Genomic DNA, 17,469 nt, shown 5'->3' on the forward strand with positions numbered 1-17,469 from the left:
TAGAAGTCCTGTACGGTGCAGCTGAAAGAGAGTAACTGGTGAGGAGAATTACTGCAGGAAGGGTGCGGGACAAAGTGCTGCTCTTCGTATGCTTCCCACAGTGATGGCTCCGCGTGCCGAGATGTTTGCAAAACAATTTGTTCCTGTGCACGTGTTCCTTCGTGTGTGTGTGTGTGTGTATGTAGCCCTGTGGGTGTGTGGCTCCACACCAGCGTGTGCAGCCACCTCTCCGTGTCCTTCTCTAAGAACCTGCTGCTGCTTGGGGCCACAGCGATAGAGGACCGTCTGCAGACCGGAGTCCCCGAGACCATAGCCACTCTGATGAAGGCCCAGATCCGCATCTGGGTGCTCACCGGAGACAAGCAGGAGACGGCCATCAACATCGGTGAGCTCGTCATGCACACAGGCAAAGCTCTTCCTTGTTTAAGCGAACCTCAGCTCTCCAGCTGCTGGGACGACGCACTCTAATGTATCGCACTTGATTGGGTACATTCCTCACAATTAAAAGCAAAATCGGCAAAGTGGAGCATAAATTGTTAAGTCTCGTCATTTCAAAATCTGAAATAATTTACATTTATGAAATGTTTATAAACTTAAAAATACTTTATTGTTGTGTATCGAAAACACTGTGCCATTTCATGGCATTTTGCTGCCTTTTTTTAAATAAAACATTTTATTTACATATACCACGATTACTCTCGTGCCAAAACGATTTTAAAAATGTTACAAACATGAGATGCATTGGGATAACTGGTCAGTCACGTGGCTGGACCCCCTGAGTTGTCCGGTCGATGAAGCGTGAATCGCAAGTAGTCACGCACGTGTGTGTCGCTTGTTGAGATGTACATCACATGGATGCATTGTTGACCTTGCGCTCTGCCTTCAGGGTACTCCTGTCGCTTGGTGTCACATGGCATGTCGCTCATCATCGTCAATGAGGACTCCCTCGATGTGAGTACCGCCTTTACACCTTTGCACTGCAGTAAGCGTGTGGGGACAGAAGGCGGGGAGAGGGCCAGAGCAGTGTGAGTGAGTGACTTGGGCTGAGAACCGAGTACGGCTGTGCTCCCGGATTGGGCGCCGTTGGTTCCTCGTGAGCGAAGGATGTTTCCGTGTGGGAAAACATGAGAGGTGGAGTGGCAGAGAAACGTGAGAAAAGAAATGACACAAAACCCCCAACGTGAATCTCCTTCCCCTACCCAGTGTCCATAGTTTACTGCGTTTGTGCCCCCCCCCCCATTTCTGTGTGTTTCCCTGGCGCTGTGAGTTCTCGTCACACTCTGTCTGCTGCTTCTGTCTCCTTGAGTGTTTTTCAAAATACAGCAATTCATGATTTGGACAGAAATTTTTGCTGAAAGAATTTTTTTCCCTGTTTCTGGGCTGCATGTGAAGTCAGAGGCTAGTTTGTGCTCCGTACCGCGGTAAACTCAGGACATCAGCTTTGTCGCAATGTGTGATTCCCAACAGCTGCGCACAGAAAAAGTAAAGATATCTTTATCTTTACTGCAAATCTGCGAGTTGTGTGCTTCGCACGGCCAAACGTCATGTTATGTGTTCGTGCCCTTATTGTACAGGACACAGGGTTCGAGTGTTCAGTGAAGCAGTGTGTTTTTGACACCTTGCTGCATGAAACACTTCACACTCCAGTGAACAAACAGCTATGGGAGACACTCGGAAGTGCTGCACCAATGAGGTGTCCCTCGGTCCCCATCCATCCATCCATCCATCCATCCATCCATCCATCCATCCATCCATCCACCGGTGTCCTTCCACCCCCCACAAAGTTCATGTGTCTGTCTGGAAGCACCTCTCTTTGTGCATGTGCTGGTGTGTGAATGTTTAACCATATTTTCAGTGTGCATGTGCACAGCCATCTATCTCTGCCTGTGTGTGTGGGTGCGCACACGTGTGAAATCTGACCCCTTACAAGTGTTGTTTCTCGTCAAAACAAATTCCTGGCCTGGAAAGCAGGGCCTCCTGGGTAAACATGGCTGCCTGTCCCGTGTCCCCCGGCTGTGCTGTGACAAGAACATCTTTCACACTCCTATCTGATGCAGCTCACACATCAATCACCCTCCCCGGCGCCACCGGGACCCCCAGTCGGACCGCGGCCGTGCCTTCGCCCAGCCCCCGCGCCCTTACTGCCGTTCAGATGTGGAGCGATAACAGCTCTCTGCAGCCATGCGCCACTGCCTTCATTTTACCCAGAGTCCCCAGCACCAGTCCCGCCCTCTTTCTAGTCCTAACACAAACACACACAGCGCTGCCCTCATTAATCAACCTGCTCACACATGTCCCTCGCTGTCTCCAACGGCTCCAAACACACACAGGCTGTACATTCTGTCTCTCACTCTCTCTCTCTCTCTCTCTCTCTCTCTCTCTCTCTCTCTCTCACACACACACACACACATACACACATGCACACATGCACACATGCACTGGCTATGGATGCAGATTCCCCTGTAACACAATCCATAGTGTGAACTGTACAGTGTCACATGTGAAGGGCTGCGATTCACACTAAAAATAGTCTCTAAATATAAACCCGATAAGGTCGAACACTCGACGGCTGAAGAATGTTCTTGCGCAGAGCACTCCTTCTCACAATTCTCAATGTATGTGTCTGTGTGTGTTTGTGTGTGTGTGTTTCTCTCAGTCTGTGACACTGTCTTTCTGAACCGGTGTCTATTTGTATGTGTGCTCATATATGGCTGTGTAGCTCAGGGGGAAGGTGTCCGTGTGTCCGTGTGTGTGCGTGCGTCTGTGTCTGTGTGTGTGTCTGTGTGTGTGTGTGAGAGAGAGAGTTTCTGCCAGCAGCCAAAACAGATCTTTCTGCAAATATCATTTAGTTTAAAGCAATTTTTTTCCCATTCCACTGATCTGTTATTTTTTGACAGGGAAATATGTAGTATGTAGAAATAAGAAATCTCTGGAGTTTCTGTCTGTTAACGTGTGTGTGTGTGTCTCTCTGTGTCTGTGTGCGTGTGTGGGTTGCCTGCCAACGCTTGTCATCTTTGGCTGAGATTCTTAAACTCTGTGTGAACGCTGTCAGACAGGGGGCGCTAGTGCTCCCATCTCCTGAATGCTGGTGTGAGCGGCTCACACACACACACACCCACACGCACACACACAGTGCTCAGGGAGAGGTGGCCGGGCTCTCGGCGAGTACTGCTGCTACAACGGCATATTGGATAGTTAGCAGCCGCAGGGGGCCAGCGGTGCGGTTAAGGCACAGGAATGTAGTCAGCGAGCAGCCTGTGTGTTCTGCGTGTGTGTGAGGGAAACGGAGCACTGGTGTCACTATCCTGCCTACGCTTCCCCATAACATGTTCGTTTTATTAACATAAAAGAGCAAATAACACTCCTGGACACAGCAACACTGGTGCTACACACGTTGTTCCTGCTCAGTGCGATCACAGTATTATACCGTGTTTAATTGCTCTGGATACAGTTACTCTGTCTGTTTCGCTTCAGCTCAAACAGGAACTGGGGTTTACAAATGTACAAGAAAAAAAGGTAAAACCGGCTGGAAAAGCAGGAGCTGAGGCCTTTGCTGGGGGCGCCGTCGTGGCACGACAAGCTGTGTGTTTGGTGGGGGGTGGAGGGGGACAGCTGGCGATCTCGCCAGCCACAAGCTCAGGGTCGTTACCGCGGTGACCTCAGTGGGCAGTCGAGCAGCTCGCACTGTAAGCTGAAGGGTCTTTCCTGGGAGAGCTGGGACCTCCACACCTCACAGTCATCGCACACACAGTCATCACACACACCTTGGATGGGACGGTGCTCTACATAGTCAGTAAAAGAGCCAGTCACAGTGGTCCCTTACATTTCGCTCTGGTTGGTGTGTGTCCTTAGCAACACACCCTTCTGTGTATTTAGACTCAGATACCAGTAGCAGTGGCTGCAATCATTCAGCAGTCCAACACGCAGCCTGTGTGGTCTGTGCAGAAACACCGCGGTACAAATTCCTCCGTTACTTTCCTGCCCTCTGGCCCATTAGCAACCAAGTGGCATGAACACTAACAGCCCTCTGCTGTGTGTCTGTGTGTGTGTGCGTGCATGTGGGTGTGTATGCATGTGCGTGGGTTTGTGCGTGCGTGCGTGCGTGCGTGTGTGTGTGTGTGTGTGTGTGTGCGTGCCCTTTCTGGCATGTGCATCTGATTAGTTGAAACGGGATGTTTGTTTTCTCCATTAGCTGCACCAGGACAGCAGGGAGTTTAAAGCAAACACAGGAGCGGAGAGCCTCACCCCCCACACCCCCACACCGCCGTACCCCCGTACCCCCAGCCCTCCATTATTGCGATACAGCCCAGTGCTCCCCTCCCTGCTACAGGGGCATCTCCCCAATAGCAGAATGGCTGTGACCTCGAACCTGTTGGGTGTGTATGCCACCGGGGGTGGGAGAAACACACTTTGAGCAGCAGAGTGAGCACCTCGCCGCCGCCACCCCCCCACCCCCCCACCGGGGTCTGGGCTGATGTGGATCAGATGTTACAGGGATTCTTGGACTGCACTGATAACACCCTCCCTTGTGCTCACCTCTCCTCTACATGCTCCGTTGCTCAGCGAACACACACTCCTCAGAGACCGGGCTACGAGAGAACAAAGTGTAAGAGCCAAACAAAGAGTAACGCTGCCCTGGGCAGGAAAGTAATCGCAGCAGTGAGCAACTTGGGTGTGTGACTGTCCATTTATGTGTACCTCTGAGTATTATTTTTTGTCCATTCCTCTGTGTGTGCGTGAGAGTGTGTGTTTTTGTGTGTGTGTGTGTGTGTGTGTGTGTGTGTGTGTGTGTGTGTGTGCTGCAAGTTCCCTCCAACCCCTCTATCTCTCTGTCTCCCCCTGCAGGCGACACGTGCCACTCTGACTGCGCACTGCGCCTCTCTGGGCGACTCTCTGGGCCAGGAGAATGAGCTGGCCCTCATCATCGATGGGCAAACGCTCAAGTACGCGCTGTCCTTCGATGTGCGTCAGTCCTTCCTTGACCTGGCGCTGTCCTGTAAAGCTGTCATCTGCTGCAGGTACAAACCCAGACACCTCACGTGTGCACACCTGTGCTTCCCTTCCGTGGGAACACACCTGTGCCTTATTCTCAGCTCTACCTCAAATCCAGCTGTGCTGTACACACGTATGCACACAGTGAGCTTCCTGAAGCCAGTAGTGCAGACATGCTGTGTAGTCAGAGCCCACCTCTGTACAGCTCTGTACATCTCTGTATAGCTTTGTACACCTCCATACACTTGTGGAGGTACACACACACACACACACACACACACACACACACACACACACACAAAACCACACTTTCATGCACACATGGGCACACAGATGCCCTGATGCCCTCAAGGTGAACAGCATGCAATGATTACACTAATGAACACTGTCTAACAGTAGGAACCACATCATGTCATGCAGCAGCGGTAAAGTAATCGGCCTCCTGGTGCAGCTGAATGGGGCCGAAGCGGAGGAGTGGGGGGGTTGGGGGGGGAACCATAGGACAGTATGAGGGAAATTGATTGAATGTGTTTTTTTGTTGGACTTTTTCAGAATACCTTTCTTATAAGAGCAGTCCATTGAATGGCTCGGCTACACAGTCCTTCCAGAACATTCTGCTGGCAGAACGGCTGCCTGCGTGTTTGTGCCTGGGGTGTGTTTGCTGGGGGTAATTGGTTCTCAGCAGCACACTTCCTGTGTAGAAGCGAGATCCAGAGCACGGGGTCTCCTCGGACCCTTGTAAGGCATCTGTGGCCCTGAGCGGGGGGGGGGGTTGGGCAGGTCGGAGGTGCGGGTGGCTCTGCAGCTGCTCTGTTTACAGAGGCACTTAGGGACCCAGAAGGCCTCATTCTGGACTCACATTCCATGACAAAGTGTGTTTTTCTTTGCAGCTCCCCCTGTCCCTCGGCTCATTTTCTTTGTCTCGAGTGCGGACGTGCGTGTGTGTCTGTGTGTTAGCGTGTGTGTTAGCGTGTGGAGGTGCCGAAGCATCGGCTCGCTTTGCGGCCTCCTTACACCCAAGTCCAAAGCTCGTTCGCACACAACACCGCACCACCTACACGGGTTGGGACGCTGGGGCGAGGGGAGGCGGGGACACGGCTGCGAGAAGCTGCGGTGCGAGTGCTGTGGGGTGTACAGCACAAAGGGTGTTGTGAGCTGGAGGAGGAAGCGTGAGCACAGCTAGGATGAGGAGAGGTGGGGACAGCTGCTAGTGTAGTGGTTAGAGCTGCTGATGTCTTTGGCCTAAGAGATCACAGGTTCAAATCCCACCTCTAGCCGTAGTACCTTTTGATCAAGGTACTTACTCTGAATTGCTCTAGTAAAATCACCCAGCTCTGTAAATGGGTCAATCACTGTAAGTACCTTCACAAGTTGCTTTGGTGAAAAATGTAAATGAGAAGTGGTGTACAGTGGAAGAGGAGCTAAAGGAAAGTGTGTGTGCTGTGTAGCAGGGCAGGGCCTGTTGCTGTGTCCTGAATGTGGAACAGTGGGAGGCTGGAGCTGCAGCACTCATCGCTCCTCAACTGTTGTGGGGGACAAGAGCCAAGCTTCCCCTAGAGACAGATGCTTGGTCTCCTGCCCACCTGCTCGGCGCCCAGTCCCCACGGGTACGAGGAGGCGTCAGCGCCAAAGCTGGATCTGCTATCAGAGACAGGGCCTAATGCCCCCCCCCATGAGCTGGACCACCCAGAGCTGGACTGTCAGCTGCGGAGCCAAGGCCAAGGCCCTGTTCACACTGGGCTCGCAGCCCCAAACGATGGTGTTCATTAGTTTGAGCAACATCTGAGCTCTCTGAGCAGATCTGTTTTTCATGGCGCTTTGGTCCTCCCGCGATGGTCCTGCCTAGTGCTGTCCTCCTCGGCCGACCCGGGCATTCTGTTCCCTACCGCGCTTCTGCCTCTGCGTATCATGTCTTGCTCTTGTCTCCTTGGGCCCAGAGCCCAGTGCTCCACGTGGGATGGCGAACGCGTCCCGCCGGGGCCTCCTCCTTCTCCGCGCTCTTCCCGTCTCAACCCAACAAGCTGGGCTCAGAGCGGGGCAAGAGGCCACCGGCGCTGCTGGATTTCCCCTTCTCCTTTCTCTTGTTTATTTATTAATGTTTTCGGGCCCTCCTGTGCTCTCCCACGTAGTTGCTCTGTTCTCTGTAAAGTTTTCGCTCCAGTAGGTCCTGCTCACACACACACGGCTGCTTCTCCGCCGCCCTTTGGAAGACTGACATCTCATGGCAGCCCCGCTCCCGGTAATCCACTAAATTACGACTTCTATCGATGGACAATCTGTGCGCAGAGCGATTTTTCGTCACACGGAGTCTGGAGTTTCCCATGCAGAGTAACCCCCCCACCCCCCCGCCGATGAAGGTTCCACTTAATCATCGGGCTTCCTCCTCTTTGTTCTCGCAGGAGACAGAAACCGGTTTGGGACAATAGAGTATTTTTTCTCTTAAAAAACTAGAGTGCAAACATGAGTCATTTTACAGAGGCGCTAAATCCTGGGTGTTAACAAGGATTAGTTTTCTGTTCCTCTTCATTCCCGTCCCACCGGAGCCATTTTGGCTCATGTGACTGCGCACCTCTGAGCCAGTTTCCAGTTTCCAGTTTCCAGTTTCCAGCGCCCACGCACTCCCCGCTGATAACTTAGGTGCTAATGAAATATGGATGTTGGACGACCTGAGCCTTGGCTCAAGGCATGGTGTGTGTTTGTGTGTGTGTGTGTTCACGCTTCAGTAAAACAAGACAAAAGAGCGTAGTAAACTCCCTGGAACACTGTGCTCCGTGTGTGTTCTGCATTTTGATGGACGCCATCAGTGGGGGTCAGTGAGCAGCGTTCAGTACATTAAGTGAGTAAAGATTAGTGCTGCAATGAAGCATCGCTGCCCTTCTGTCTAGGGTTTTCCCACAATGCTTTGCAGTAGAGCGGCCAGCAAGAGGACAACAAAGGCGAAGAAGCGGACATGAGGCAGTAACCCCTGTGCGACCCGTCAGGGTGTCTCCGTTACAGAAGTCGGAGATCGTGGACATGGTGAAGACGCACGTGAACGCCATTACCCTGGCGATCGGCGACGGGGCTAACGACGTGGGCATGATCCAGACGGCACATGTAGGCGTGGGAATTAGTGGCAACGAGGGAATGCAGGCGACAAATTCCTCCGACTACTCCATTGCCCAGGTGCGGGGCACACACACTGCTGCAGACAAACACACACACACACAGTCATAGCCATATACTGCCAACGAACACCTGTGTGTGTTTTCAGGCTCTCAAGTCTTAGTCCTCCACGTTTCCTTCTGTGTTTCATTTCTTTCTGTTTGTCTCCCTTCTGTTTTGTTCCTTTGTGTGTGTGTGTATCTCTCACACTTTCACTTTTTCTGTCCTTTCTTAGCATGTGGATGTGATTATATAGTTCTTGAAATACTGCCACTGTGTGTGTGTGTGTATGTGTGTGTCTCTGTGCACCTAACAATTGCACTCCCTCTGTCTTTTTCCTTGTGTTACACTCAGTGTGTATTTTTTTCTGATTCTCGTCCACTTTTTGGTGCTTCGTAACACTTCTCTCCGTGTTCCTCGCACCATTTCCATCTCTTGCTGTCGTTCTCTGTGCTTCTCACAGTGTCTGTGTGTGTTTTGTCACGGACAGTTTTCCTACCTAGAGAAGCTGCTGCTGGTCCACGGATCATGGAGCTACACGCGGGTCACAAAGTGTATCCTCTACTGCTTCTACAAAAACGTGGTGCTGTACATCATTGAGGTAAAGCCCTGCCTCCACTCTCTGTGTGCGCAGTGTGTGCAAGAGCTGCGCTGTTCCCACTATCAGCACATCATTCACACTCCCGCACAGGGCCTTGCTGCAACATTCAGGCATTAACGAAAACACGTGTGAACACAGAGGCGCGTTTACATTGACTCACCATGGTACACAAACAGTGATGCGTACAATAACAAGAGCCTCTTCTGCAATGAACACATTCATTTTCATATATGCCTATGGCTAAGACAACAAAGACAGACAGACAGACACACACACACACATGCTAAAGAGCTGTGTATACTGCAGCCGTCTGGGCGGAGCAAGAGAGGCTCTTCAGCACTACACACACCAGTCAATTAGATCCTTCACACTAATAACATAACTGCAAGTTAATGCATCATTTTGTGTGAAAAGTGTGCGTGTTGTTTTTTGGTTTGAACTGTTTGGGACATTTTTACTGCGGTGCTCACTGTGGATGAGGATCTCAGCAACATGAATAAATTGGTGTAAACCTCCAGCTGTGCTCCCCAGGGTACTCACAACCACACACTGGGGCCCTCGTCATGTCTGCCTAATTCTGTTGGAAGTGTGTCATGCTGTTCACCTTTGACCCTTGACCCTGTTCTCCTTATTTGGTCTGACAGTGGGGCGGGGGGCACTGGAACCGGAGGCCTCCCCCTTAAAATATCTGAACAGGTGCATGAGACGTGTCAGTCGGTGCTCCTCCTTGCCCCATTCAGGCAGGACTGTGTGTAAATGCATGTGTTCAGTACACGTGAGCGTGTGTGTCTTACCGCACACCGGAGTACACCCCCCTCTTCTGCGCTTCTGCCTGGGACCTTTGACCTCTTCCTGCTGGTGGAGGATTAGCTGGCAGCAGGGCAGTTATCAGGGGGCAGAGGGCAGAGGTCAGGAGTGACTGAATGTGCAGAAGAAGAACTCAAGGACCCCCAGCATGTTACACACACCACATAGCTCCCAAAAATGACCCCATCTCTCTCTCTCTCTCTCTCTCTCTCTGTATCCCCCCCCCCCCCCCCGCTGCAGCTGTGGTTTGCATTTGTCAACGGCTTCTCTGGGCAGATCCTGTTTGAACGCTGGTGCATTGGCCTGTATAACGTGGTAAGAGTGCAGGGCTCCCGTTTGGGTAGCAGCAGTAAGAGCACCTCTCTCAGCCCCCCCCTTCCTCCATCCTGGACCTTCCTCTTCCTCCCTCAGACTGTGCCCTCTGTGACAAGTCTTCTATTTGTGTTCCTCTTATTTGGCATCACTTACAAGTACAGCAAACACCTTTGTGTGGAGATGTGTGACTGATGGATCCAGTGTGTGTGTGTGTGTGTGTGTGTGTCTGTGTCTGTGTCCTCTCTAGTACAGGCAAATCAGTGTAGATGTTCATCCCCCAGCATGCAACAGGCTTTCATTTCTTTCTGTCTTTTTCCATTCCTCTCTCTCTGTCTGTCTTGTATGTGTGCACATCTGTGTGTGTGTGTCTGCGCATGTGTGTGTATGTCTGTGTGCGTGTATGCATCAGATTTTCACAGCGCTGCCTCCCTTCACTCTGGGGATATTTGACCGACCCTGCAGCCAGCAGAACATGTTGCGCTTCCCGCAGCTCTATCGCATCACCCAGAATGCAGACGGCTTCAACACTAAGGTGGGGATCTCGCTGTGTCTCTCACACACACACACACACACCACATCACCTACAATGGTAATGGCTTCAACATTAAGATGATGGGATGTCTTTCATGCAGACACATATCCCAAACTGCATGTCTCTTTTTCTCCTGCTCACTTACAAGTGAATACACTCCCTCAGACATACAAGTACACACACTTGTTTCCCCTTGAAAATTGTGGTAGCCAGAACTGTGACTGACATGTGCTGCCTGGTATTAACGATTGGCTCAGCGGAATCTGCGATTGATGATTAATGCCGGGATATTATGTGCACATGTTTCTCTGCGTTGAGTAAACAAGGTGGGAGGGAGTCTGTAGAGTTGCCATGGCAACTGTAATGAGATTCAGAGAGGCAGAATAAGGAAGTCATTCATCTGGGGGTGGCACTGCTGCAGTAGCCATTTTTGTGTGGGCTGTGTATGTTTTGGCAGAAATCACACCCCTCGTCCCTTCTCTCTCTCTCTGTCTCTCTCTCTCCACCAGGTGTTTTGGGGTCACTGTATCAATGCTCTGATCCACTCCGTAATTCTCTTCTGGTTTCCACTTAAAGTTCTGGAGCACGGTAACCACCTCGTTCATCACACAGCAAAAGGTCCACCCGCCCACAATACAGGCGGCGCTCACTGACGCGCATGCAAACGTTCTCTGATGTTCCCACACCTAGAAACACACATACACACTTGGAGCAAATGGAGGTTTTCTTCCTCTCTCTCCATCTCACACACACAAACACATATTCAAACACACAGAAACTTCAGATCTCAGCCCACAGGCACAACTCAACCCAAATATTTGAGCTCTTTCCCCCAAGAGGGAAAAAAAGAGACCAGCTCATGTTCTTCATCTGAAGAGACGCAGCAGCGGAACAATTATTTCTGTCTCTAAATCATGTCACCCGACCCCAGCAGCCGGGACCTGTGTCACCTGATCTCACACAGTTTAACCTCTGTTAATCAGTCCGGCTCCTTTACTGTGACATCCTGTCCTCTTTTTGTGCTATTTAGTGGGATATTTAAACACAGTAGTGTCGCTTAGATCAAAACCTTAACTAATAATCCTTTGCTGAACTAACTTCTGATTCCCAATGTAGTCTCTCCCTGGACAGTCACTCAGTGCAGTGTTTCCCAGTGTGCAAATTCTCTGTAATAATCCCTCATAACATTTATATTTATTCATTTAGCAGATGCTTTTCTCTAAAGCCACGCACAACTCCCGAGTGAACAGAAGTGCATTTTATTGTACTTATTTCAGTACAATATAAAACATTTAATGATAATCATACAGTTAATGAGGTAATTGAAAGTGTCTGTTTCTAGGCAGTACATTTCAGAAACTAATAGTTTTCCATGTATCCAGCAGAAATAAATGAACATTCAGTCATTCAGATGTTTAAACATGGGTGCAGACAACAATGAGTGAAGAGAACAGTTGATTGTGAGTTGTTGTGGGTGAAGGAGGGTGGATGCTTGGCAGTCATTCTTGCACTGACACTGCACAAAGGCATGGAAATAAAGCAAACACGAGACAGGAGACCAACAGGGAACAGCTGATGGTACACTAGCGCCAAATGAAGTACATTACTGCACTTCAACTTCACTTTCACGTTTTCTTTGGATACTCTTCAGGGGAATTTTGTTATACTGACTTCTGTTTAGTAAATCAACAATTGGGTATCAGAAGCCAAGCTCTGTTACATCAAAATTTTGTCTGAAGAGAGTTTCTAAATCAAGGGAAGCCTGAATATTTGTTTTTTTAGTATTACTGTTACTACTTAAGGCTATGTATATGTTAAAATACATAAATATATTTCCATTATGTGCTGACTGTATCAGTCATAATTCGATAAACAGCTTTGACTCAGAGAGAGAGCACCCAGCTGTGGTGCGGACACTGGACTTGCAGTTACTGCTGACCGCTGGTATTTGACTCCCATCGCTTGTTTTTCAGACAATGTGTTCGGTAGCGGCCACAGCGTAGACTACCTGTTCGTGGGCAACATCGTCTACACGGTGAGCATGCTCTGTAGGAACGTCCGTAGCCAATCACGGTAATACGGTAATCCATAGCGATGTGCTCTCAGCTTCAGCCGACCGTGGTAACGTAGCCTCTACTATGTATGGTTGAAGCGTGAGCCACGCAGAGTCACAGTGGCCCACGCTGCCACACGGTTCAGTGGAGACGCTACGGATCCTGCGAAAACATGATGAGTGAGTGTGTGGAGGTGGCAGGGAGGCGTGTGCAGCGCTCCGAGTGTGCGTAGAATGTGTTGACCACGTGGCCACGTGTTGGTTGTTCTGAGGGATATCAGAAGCGTGCTCCCCTGGGGAGTGCTCCGTTCAACCAGTCTGTGACTCGGTATCTGTGTAATGGTGTGGACCCTGCAAACGTACTGTACCGTGTTTCGTGGTGCCATGAAATATCTCTTCTCTTCCGCAGTATGTGGTGGTCACTGTGTGTCTGAAGGCCGGAATGGAGACCACTGCTTGGACAAGAGTAAATACAGTCCTCCACGTTGAACTTTGAACTCTGACCCCGCACCCACTGGTCTAGTTGCTTTGTGGGCTGGTTTTCGTACCACGTGAAGTGCTACTTTACGCTTTTCACCCTGTCACTAGGGCAGTACCTACATGTCTTCACCCAGCTCAGCTGTTTCTGCCCCAACATTCAAACTGACAGTATGAGAGCAGCTTTCTGTCTCCTATTGTAAAATGTAAGATGACACTGCGGCAACTAGGAAACAGCCATGGGGGGCACATTCCTCAGGGGTGGGAGGCTCGGAGGCCACCTCATCTGTTCAGCTGTCCCTACGCAGGCCCCCCGTTAATGCAGCAGAGGGTCCGAGGAATCCCTGCGGTGTCGACTTACAGGTTGAGGGGTCAAATCCCGTTTATTGCTCCCAGAGCAGAGTGACACCTGTCCACGTCTCTCTTGCAGTTCAGCCACCTGGCCGTTTGGGGCAGCATGATCCTGTGGATTCTCTTTTTTGCTGTTTACTCTGCCATCTGGCCCTCCATCCCCATTGCTCCAGATATGCTGGGACAGGTAAGTCTCCTGTGCACCCCAGGTTTGTCATGTGCGTGTTGGAACTGGCCAGGGTGAGCGTGTTGCTGCTCTGCAGGTAGGAGATGGTGACAGGGACTGATGCTTTGTTTTGCTCTTCCAGTCCTGCTGCTTTGCCCTATAGTCCCCTGTCAGTCGGTCACAGCGCAGCCCAATGAGATTTATGCACGGCACAGCCTGCTCCTTAGCCTCCTGCACCTGCTGTCCAGCCACCCAAGTCTTAGGCGTTTACAGTCCTTCTGCAGGGGTGGCAGCGTGAGGGTCAGGGCGCGTGGTGGGGGATGGATCTCAAGACGCCAGACACCCTTAATGGACAGCGACGTTTCTTTTCCACTTTTTTCTTTTCCGCAGACTCGGGAAAGGTGGTGCGATGGGGGGTTAATTGCTTTTTCCTGACTGTTAAGCAGGGAGCAGAGGGGCACGGGGTAGAGGGGCGGGGGGTAGGGGGACGGGGGACGGGGGACGGGGCCCGCTCACCCCATTAATTCAATTTGTGTCAGCAATCAGGAATGTGCTCAAATAACCGAGCAGCTGCTGGGGGCCGACTGGAATGCAGAGTCCTCACCCACCGGCGAGCTCTGCCTGCCCTGCACCCGCTCTGCTCCTGGTGCCCCCCACTTGATTTTCTGCTCCCCTTCTGCTTCCCTCCCATCTTTTATCTCTGCTGCGCTCTCTGTCTCACTTCATGAAGATTCGGTGTGGCAGTGGGGCTTGAAAAATGGAGCCCAAGTGCAAAGTGGGGAAAGCAGTGCATTGTGGGAGAGCTAGACGGATGTATAGCTGATTTCGTATATTTGTCCATCTTGTCAGTGATCGGTGTCTGTAATAAGTGTGTAATGGTTTCTGTGTGTGTATGTATGTGTGTGCGGGTGTAAAGTACACTGACCACACCTTCACACACGCGCGCACGCACACACACACACACACACACACACACACACACACACACACACACACACACACACACACACACACTGACTTACAGCCCTCAACATCCACTAGGTGCTCGGTGTGGCACCTCTGAAGGTGAGCAGACAGCTTATAGCCCCAGGCTTTTTACTTAGTTACTGAGCAGCTTAATGGAAACCTGAGGTTCCTCCCGGAAAAACACTTTTCTCCCCTTTGACCCCCTTCCTTTGCTCTCTGCAGTCACTGACACACATCACGCAGTAGGTTCCCCACAAAGTGGAGCCAAGAGGAGCAGTTAGCGTCAGGGTGAGGGTCCGGGGTGAGCGGCTCTGCCCACCTGGACTTGCTCTGCTCTTCTGTAGCCACATTAAAGCAGAGGAGTAAAGAGCAGCACAGGATTCATGTGCCAAACACCATCTTGAAAGATCCCCGGTGTTGTAGTTAAGCCCTTGAGTGTGATGCCGCCTGGCAGAAGGGCAGCGTGACCAAAGGTCAGAGGTCAGTGAGTGCAGCTGCAGGCAGGCTGCTATTACAGGTGTTGTTTGTCCGAGGAGTGTTTGTCATAAGTTAGCGTGATGTTTGTGTGACCTTTTGTAGGCCGGAAGGGTAATGCAGTGCTGGAGCTTTTGGCTCGGGCTGATTCTGATTCCACTGGTGTGTCTGCTGAAGGACGTGGCCTGGAATGCGTGAGTCATACATTTATACGCACATATACAGTATATATTTATGCATGTATGTGAAATATATACACGTACAATATAGATGCATATACACACATACTGACATACGCATTTATATACAATCATAAAATAGCCGTGTCTGTATACGTTTATTCATTTAGCAGACGCTTCATATTTTACTTACTTACCAAATACTTCTTAGCATAGCGATTACAGCTGCTACCTTTGGACCCGAATCTCACTTCCAGTTGTAGTACCCTTGGGTAAAGTACTTACCCGAAATTTCTCCTGGAGAAACTACCCAGGTGTATAAGTGGTAAAGTAATCGTAAATAGGTTAACATTGTAAGTCCGTTTGGGGAAAAGCCTCGGCTTAATGAATAGATGTGAATGTACTTTATAGTCGCTGTGTATTTATTGCCTAGTTTGTATTTATTTTTAACGTGCCGATGAACTTGACTCATACAAGCAGACAACTCATATACACACCTGTAGATGCAATGTGCGACATACCTTTAATCTCACGCACGGGTGTACTGGATCACACTCATACGCACATCCGGTGACGTGTTCATGTGTAGATTCTTGTAGCCACACCTTCGCTGTTTATGCTAACGGAAGTGATGGTCCTGCACACAGTGGGCGCCGTACGTTACGCAAGACTTTGTTGGAGGAAGTGCAGGAGCTGGAGGCTCGAGCCGTGGACCCCGGGGCGGCCGTGCTGAGAGACGCCAGCGGCCGGAGGTAGGTCAGAGCGCAGGGCCCCGTGATGATCTTCTGCAGAGTCTGCGGTATGTTTACCGTACCCTGTCATAACACTGCTGTCAGATGCACACTGCCGTTTAAATGACTTTTACTTTATGTTTACTCCGATAAGAAGCGATAACGGGCGCTGCCTCATGTTTCGCTGTGTCTCCATTTCAGTCCACTGGCTCACCGAGTGTCTGTGTGCAGCTCCTGCTTTTGGGGTTACACTGGGGTATTGTAGTAGCACCGTGATTCTTTCACATCCTGAAATGACATCATTGCACCATCCGCAGGAAAAGGGGCGTGGTCTTCCACACTTAGATCTATAGGCTGCCGGACAGGTACCCCTGCCTGGGTTTGCCCACCTGTGCTGCTTGCCGTGGTCCTCTGTCCCAACATACTGCATCCCGGTTGGAGTTCTCATGTGTCGCTTTCTTTTCTTCCCCTCCGACTTTTCCCTCTTTCTTTGGCTCCGCCTCTCTCTCAGATCGCCTTATCGAGGACACAGTTGCATGCCTGTAAGCAGTGAGGATTGCTGTGGTGCCGTGTGCAGTAGCATGTAGACCCTCTGTGTAGCTGTGCTGCGGTAGCCATGGTGGTTGTCATGTAGGCACTTCCAAAGAAGTGAGGGCGTAGAGCACCCCCCTCGCCTGGGGGGGCCGGCAGTCTGGAGCAGAGCGATGAAGAAGCGAAGAAATGAAAGGGTGGAGCTCTGCAAAGAATTGGGAGTTTTCCGTAGAAGGAGGAGGAGTTCGCAGAAGGAGACGGTGCAGTTTGTCGGCTAACGGGAAGCTACCAAGCGCCAAGTGCGGCGAGGAACCCTGCGGACTTGTGGAAACGGTTACCGCCTTCTATTGAGGGGAACGTCCTTCTTGGACCACGAGCGCGAGGGCTTCCGGAGCACAGGGCCGAGAGCCCGACTCACGACTGTGATCATCCTCACGTATATTTCACTTCGTTACTCTTCATCCCCAATACATTGCACCCGCGTACACACCTTTCCCGTTCGCCGGAGCGCACACACCTCTAGAGGAACGAAGGGCCTCGGCGGCAGTCTCACGCAAAATGTGGACAATAGCAGTTGTCTGAGGAGTGATGAGCTCACACCTCCTTTGTATTATCGTACCGGAAGAGGCATTTCCAGTAAAAACAGTCGTATGCGATGGCGGCAAGCGAACGTGTACAGAGCCTTCCTCATTGCACCCCACCCCAGACACACACACACACACACACACACACACACAGCCTTCTTTGTGCAGATGGGGTGGATTTGTCGCACCCCCAGCTCACTGCACACATGACAAACTTTTTACCTTGTTTTCCAGTGACAGTAATTGAAGGGTACCAGAGCACTGTGTTTGCTAGAGTTCCTCGGTGGAATGATGGCTTGTGTGGTCAAGTCGTGTCTGGATCGGGTTCGCGATCTGTTACGTGTCAGTCAGTGAATGTGTGCGCAGCGTAACTCACCTATTTATGAGTCATGTTTGTTTGTTTTTTGTTTTTTTTTGTCTTTGTCTTCGTCCCATGAAGCTTGAATGAGCGTGCCCACTTGCTGACTCGTGTCTTTAGGAAAACGCCCTCCAATCTTGTGCGCTCAAACTCTGTGCAGCAGACCGTATCACGTGAGTATTCCTGACCCCGTGAACATCGTGTGGTG

General features: G+C 50.8%; 1 protein-coding gene across 1 annotated transcript in view; it reads left to right on the forward strand.

The window, feature by feature from the left end:
* Positions 1-17,469, forward strand: part of atp8a2 (ATPase phospholipid transporting 8A2) — a 40,480-nt gene that overhangs the window by 21,815 nt on the left and 1,196 nt on the right. Inside the window, exons 24-37 of the mRNA XM_029248694.1 lie at positions 247-385; positions 887-951; positions 4,846-5,018; positions 7,974-8,157; positions 8,627-8,737; positions 9,785-9,859; positions 10,269-10,391; positions 10,901-10,979; positions 12,365-12,426; positions 12,854-12,910; positions 13,352-13,459; positions 14,984-15,072; positions 15,705-15,809; positions 17,343-17,434. Coding sequence (XP_029104527.1) covers positions 247-385; positions 887-951; positions 4,846-5,018; positions 7,974-8,157; positions 8,627-8,737; positions 9,785-9,859; positions 10,269-10,391; positions 10,901-10,979; positions 12,365-12,426; positions 12,854-12,910; positions 13,352-13,459; positions 14,984-15,072; positions 15,705-15,809; positions 17,343-17,434 — 1,462 coding nt within the window. The remainder of the gene's footprint in view (positions 1-246; positions 386-886; positions 952-4,845; positions 5,019-7,973; positions 8,158-8,626; positions 8,738-9,784; positions 9,860-10,268; positions 10,392-10,900; positions 10,980-12,364; positions 12,427-12,853; positions 12,911-13,351; positions 13,460-14,983; positions 15,073-15,704; positions 15,810-17,342; positions 17,435-17,469) is intronic.

The sequence above is a fragment of the Scleropages formosus genome, chromosome 24 (assembly GCF_900964775.1).
Source record: "Scleropages formosus chromosome 24, fSclFor1.1, whole genome shotgun sequence".
NCBI classification, from domain to species: domain Eukaryota; kingdom Metazoa; phylum Chordata; class Actinopteri; order Osteoglossiformes; family Osteoglossidae; genus Scleropages; species Scleropages formosus.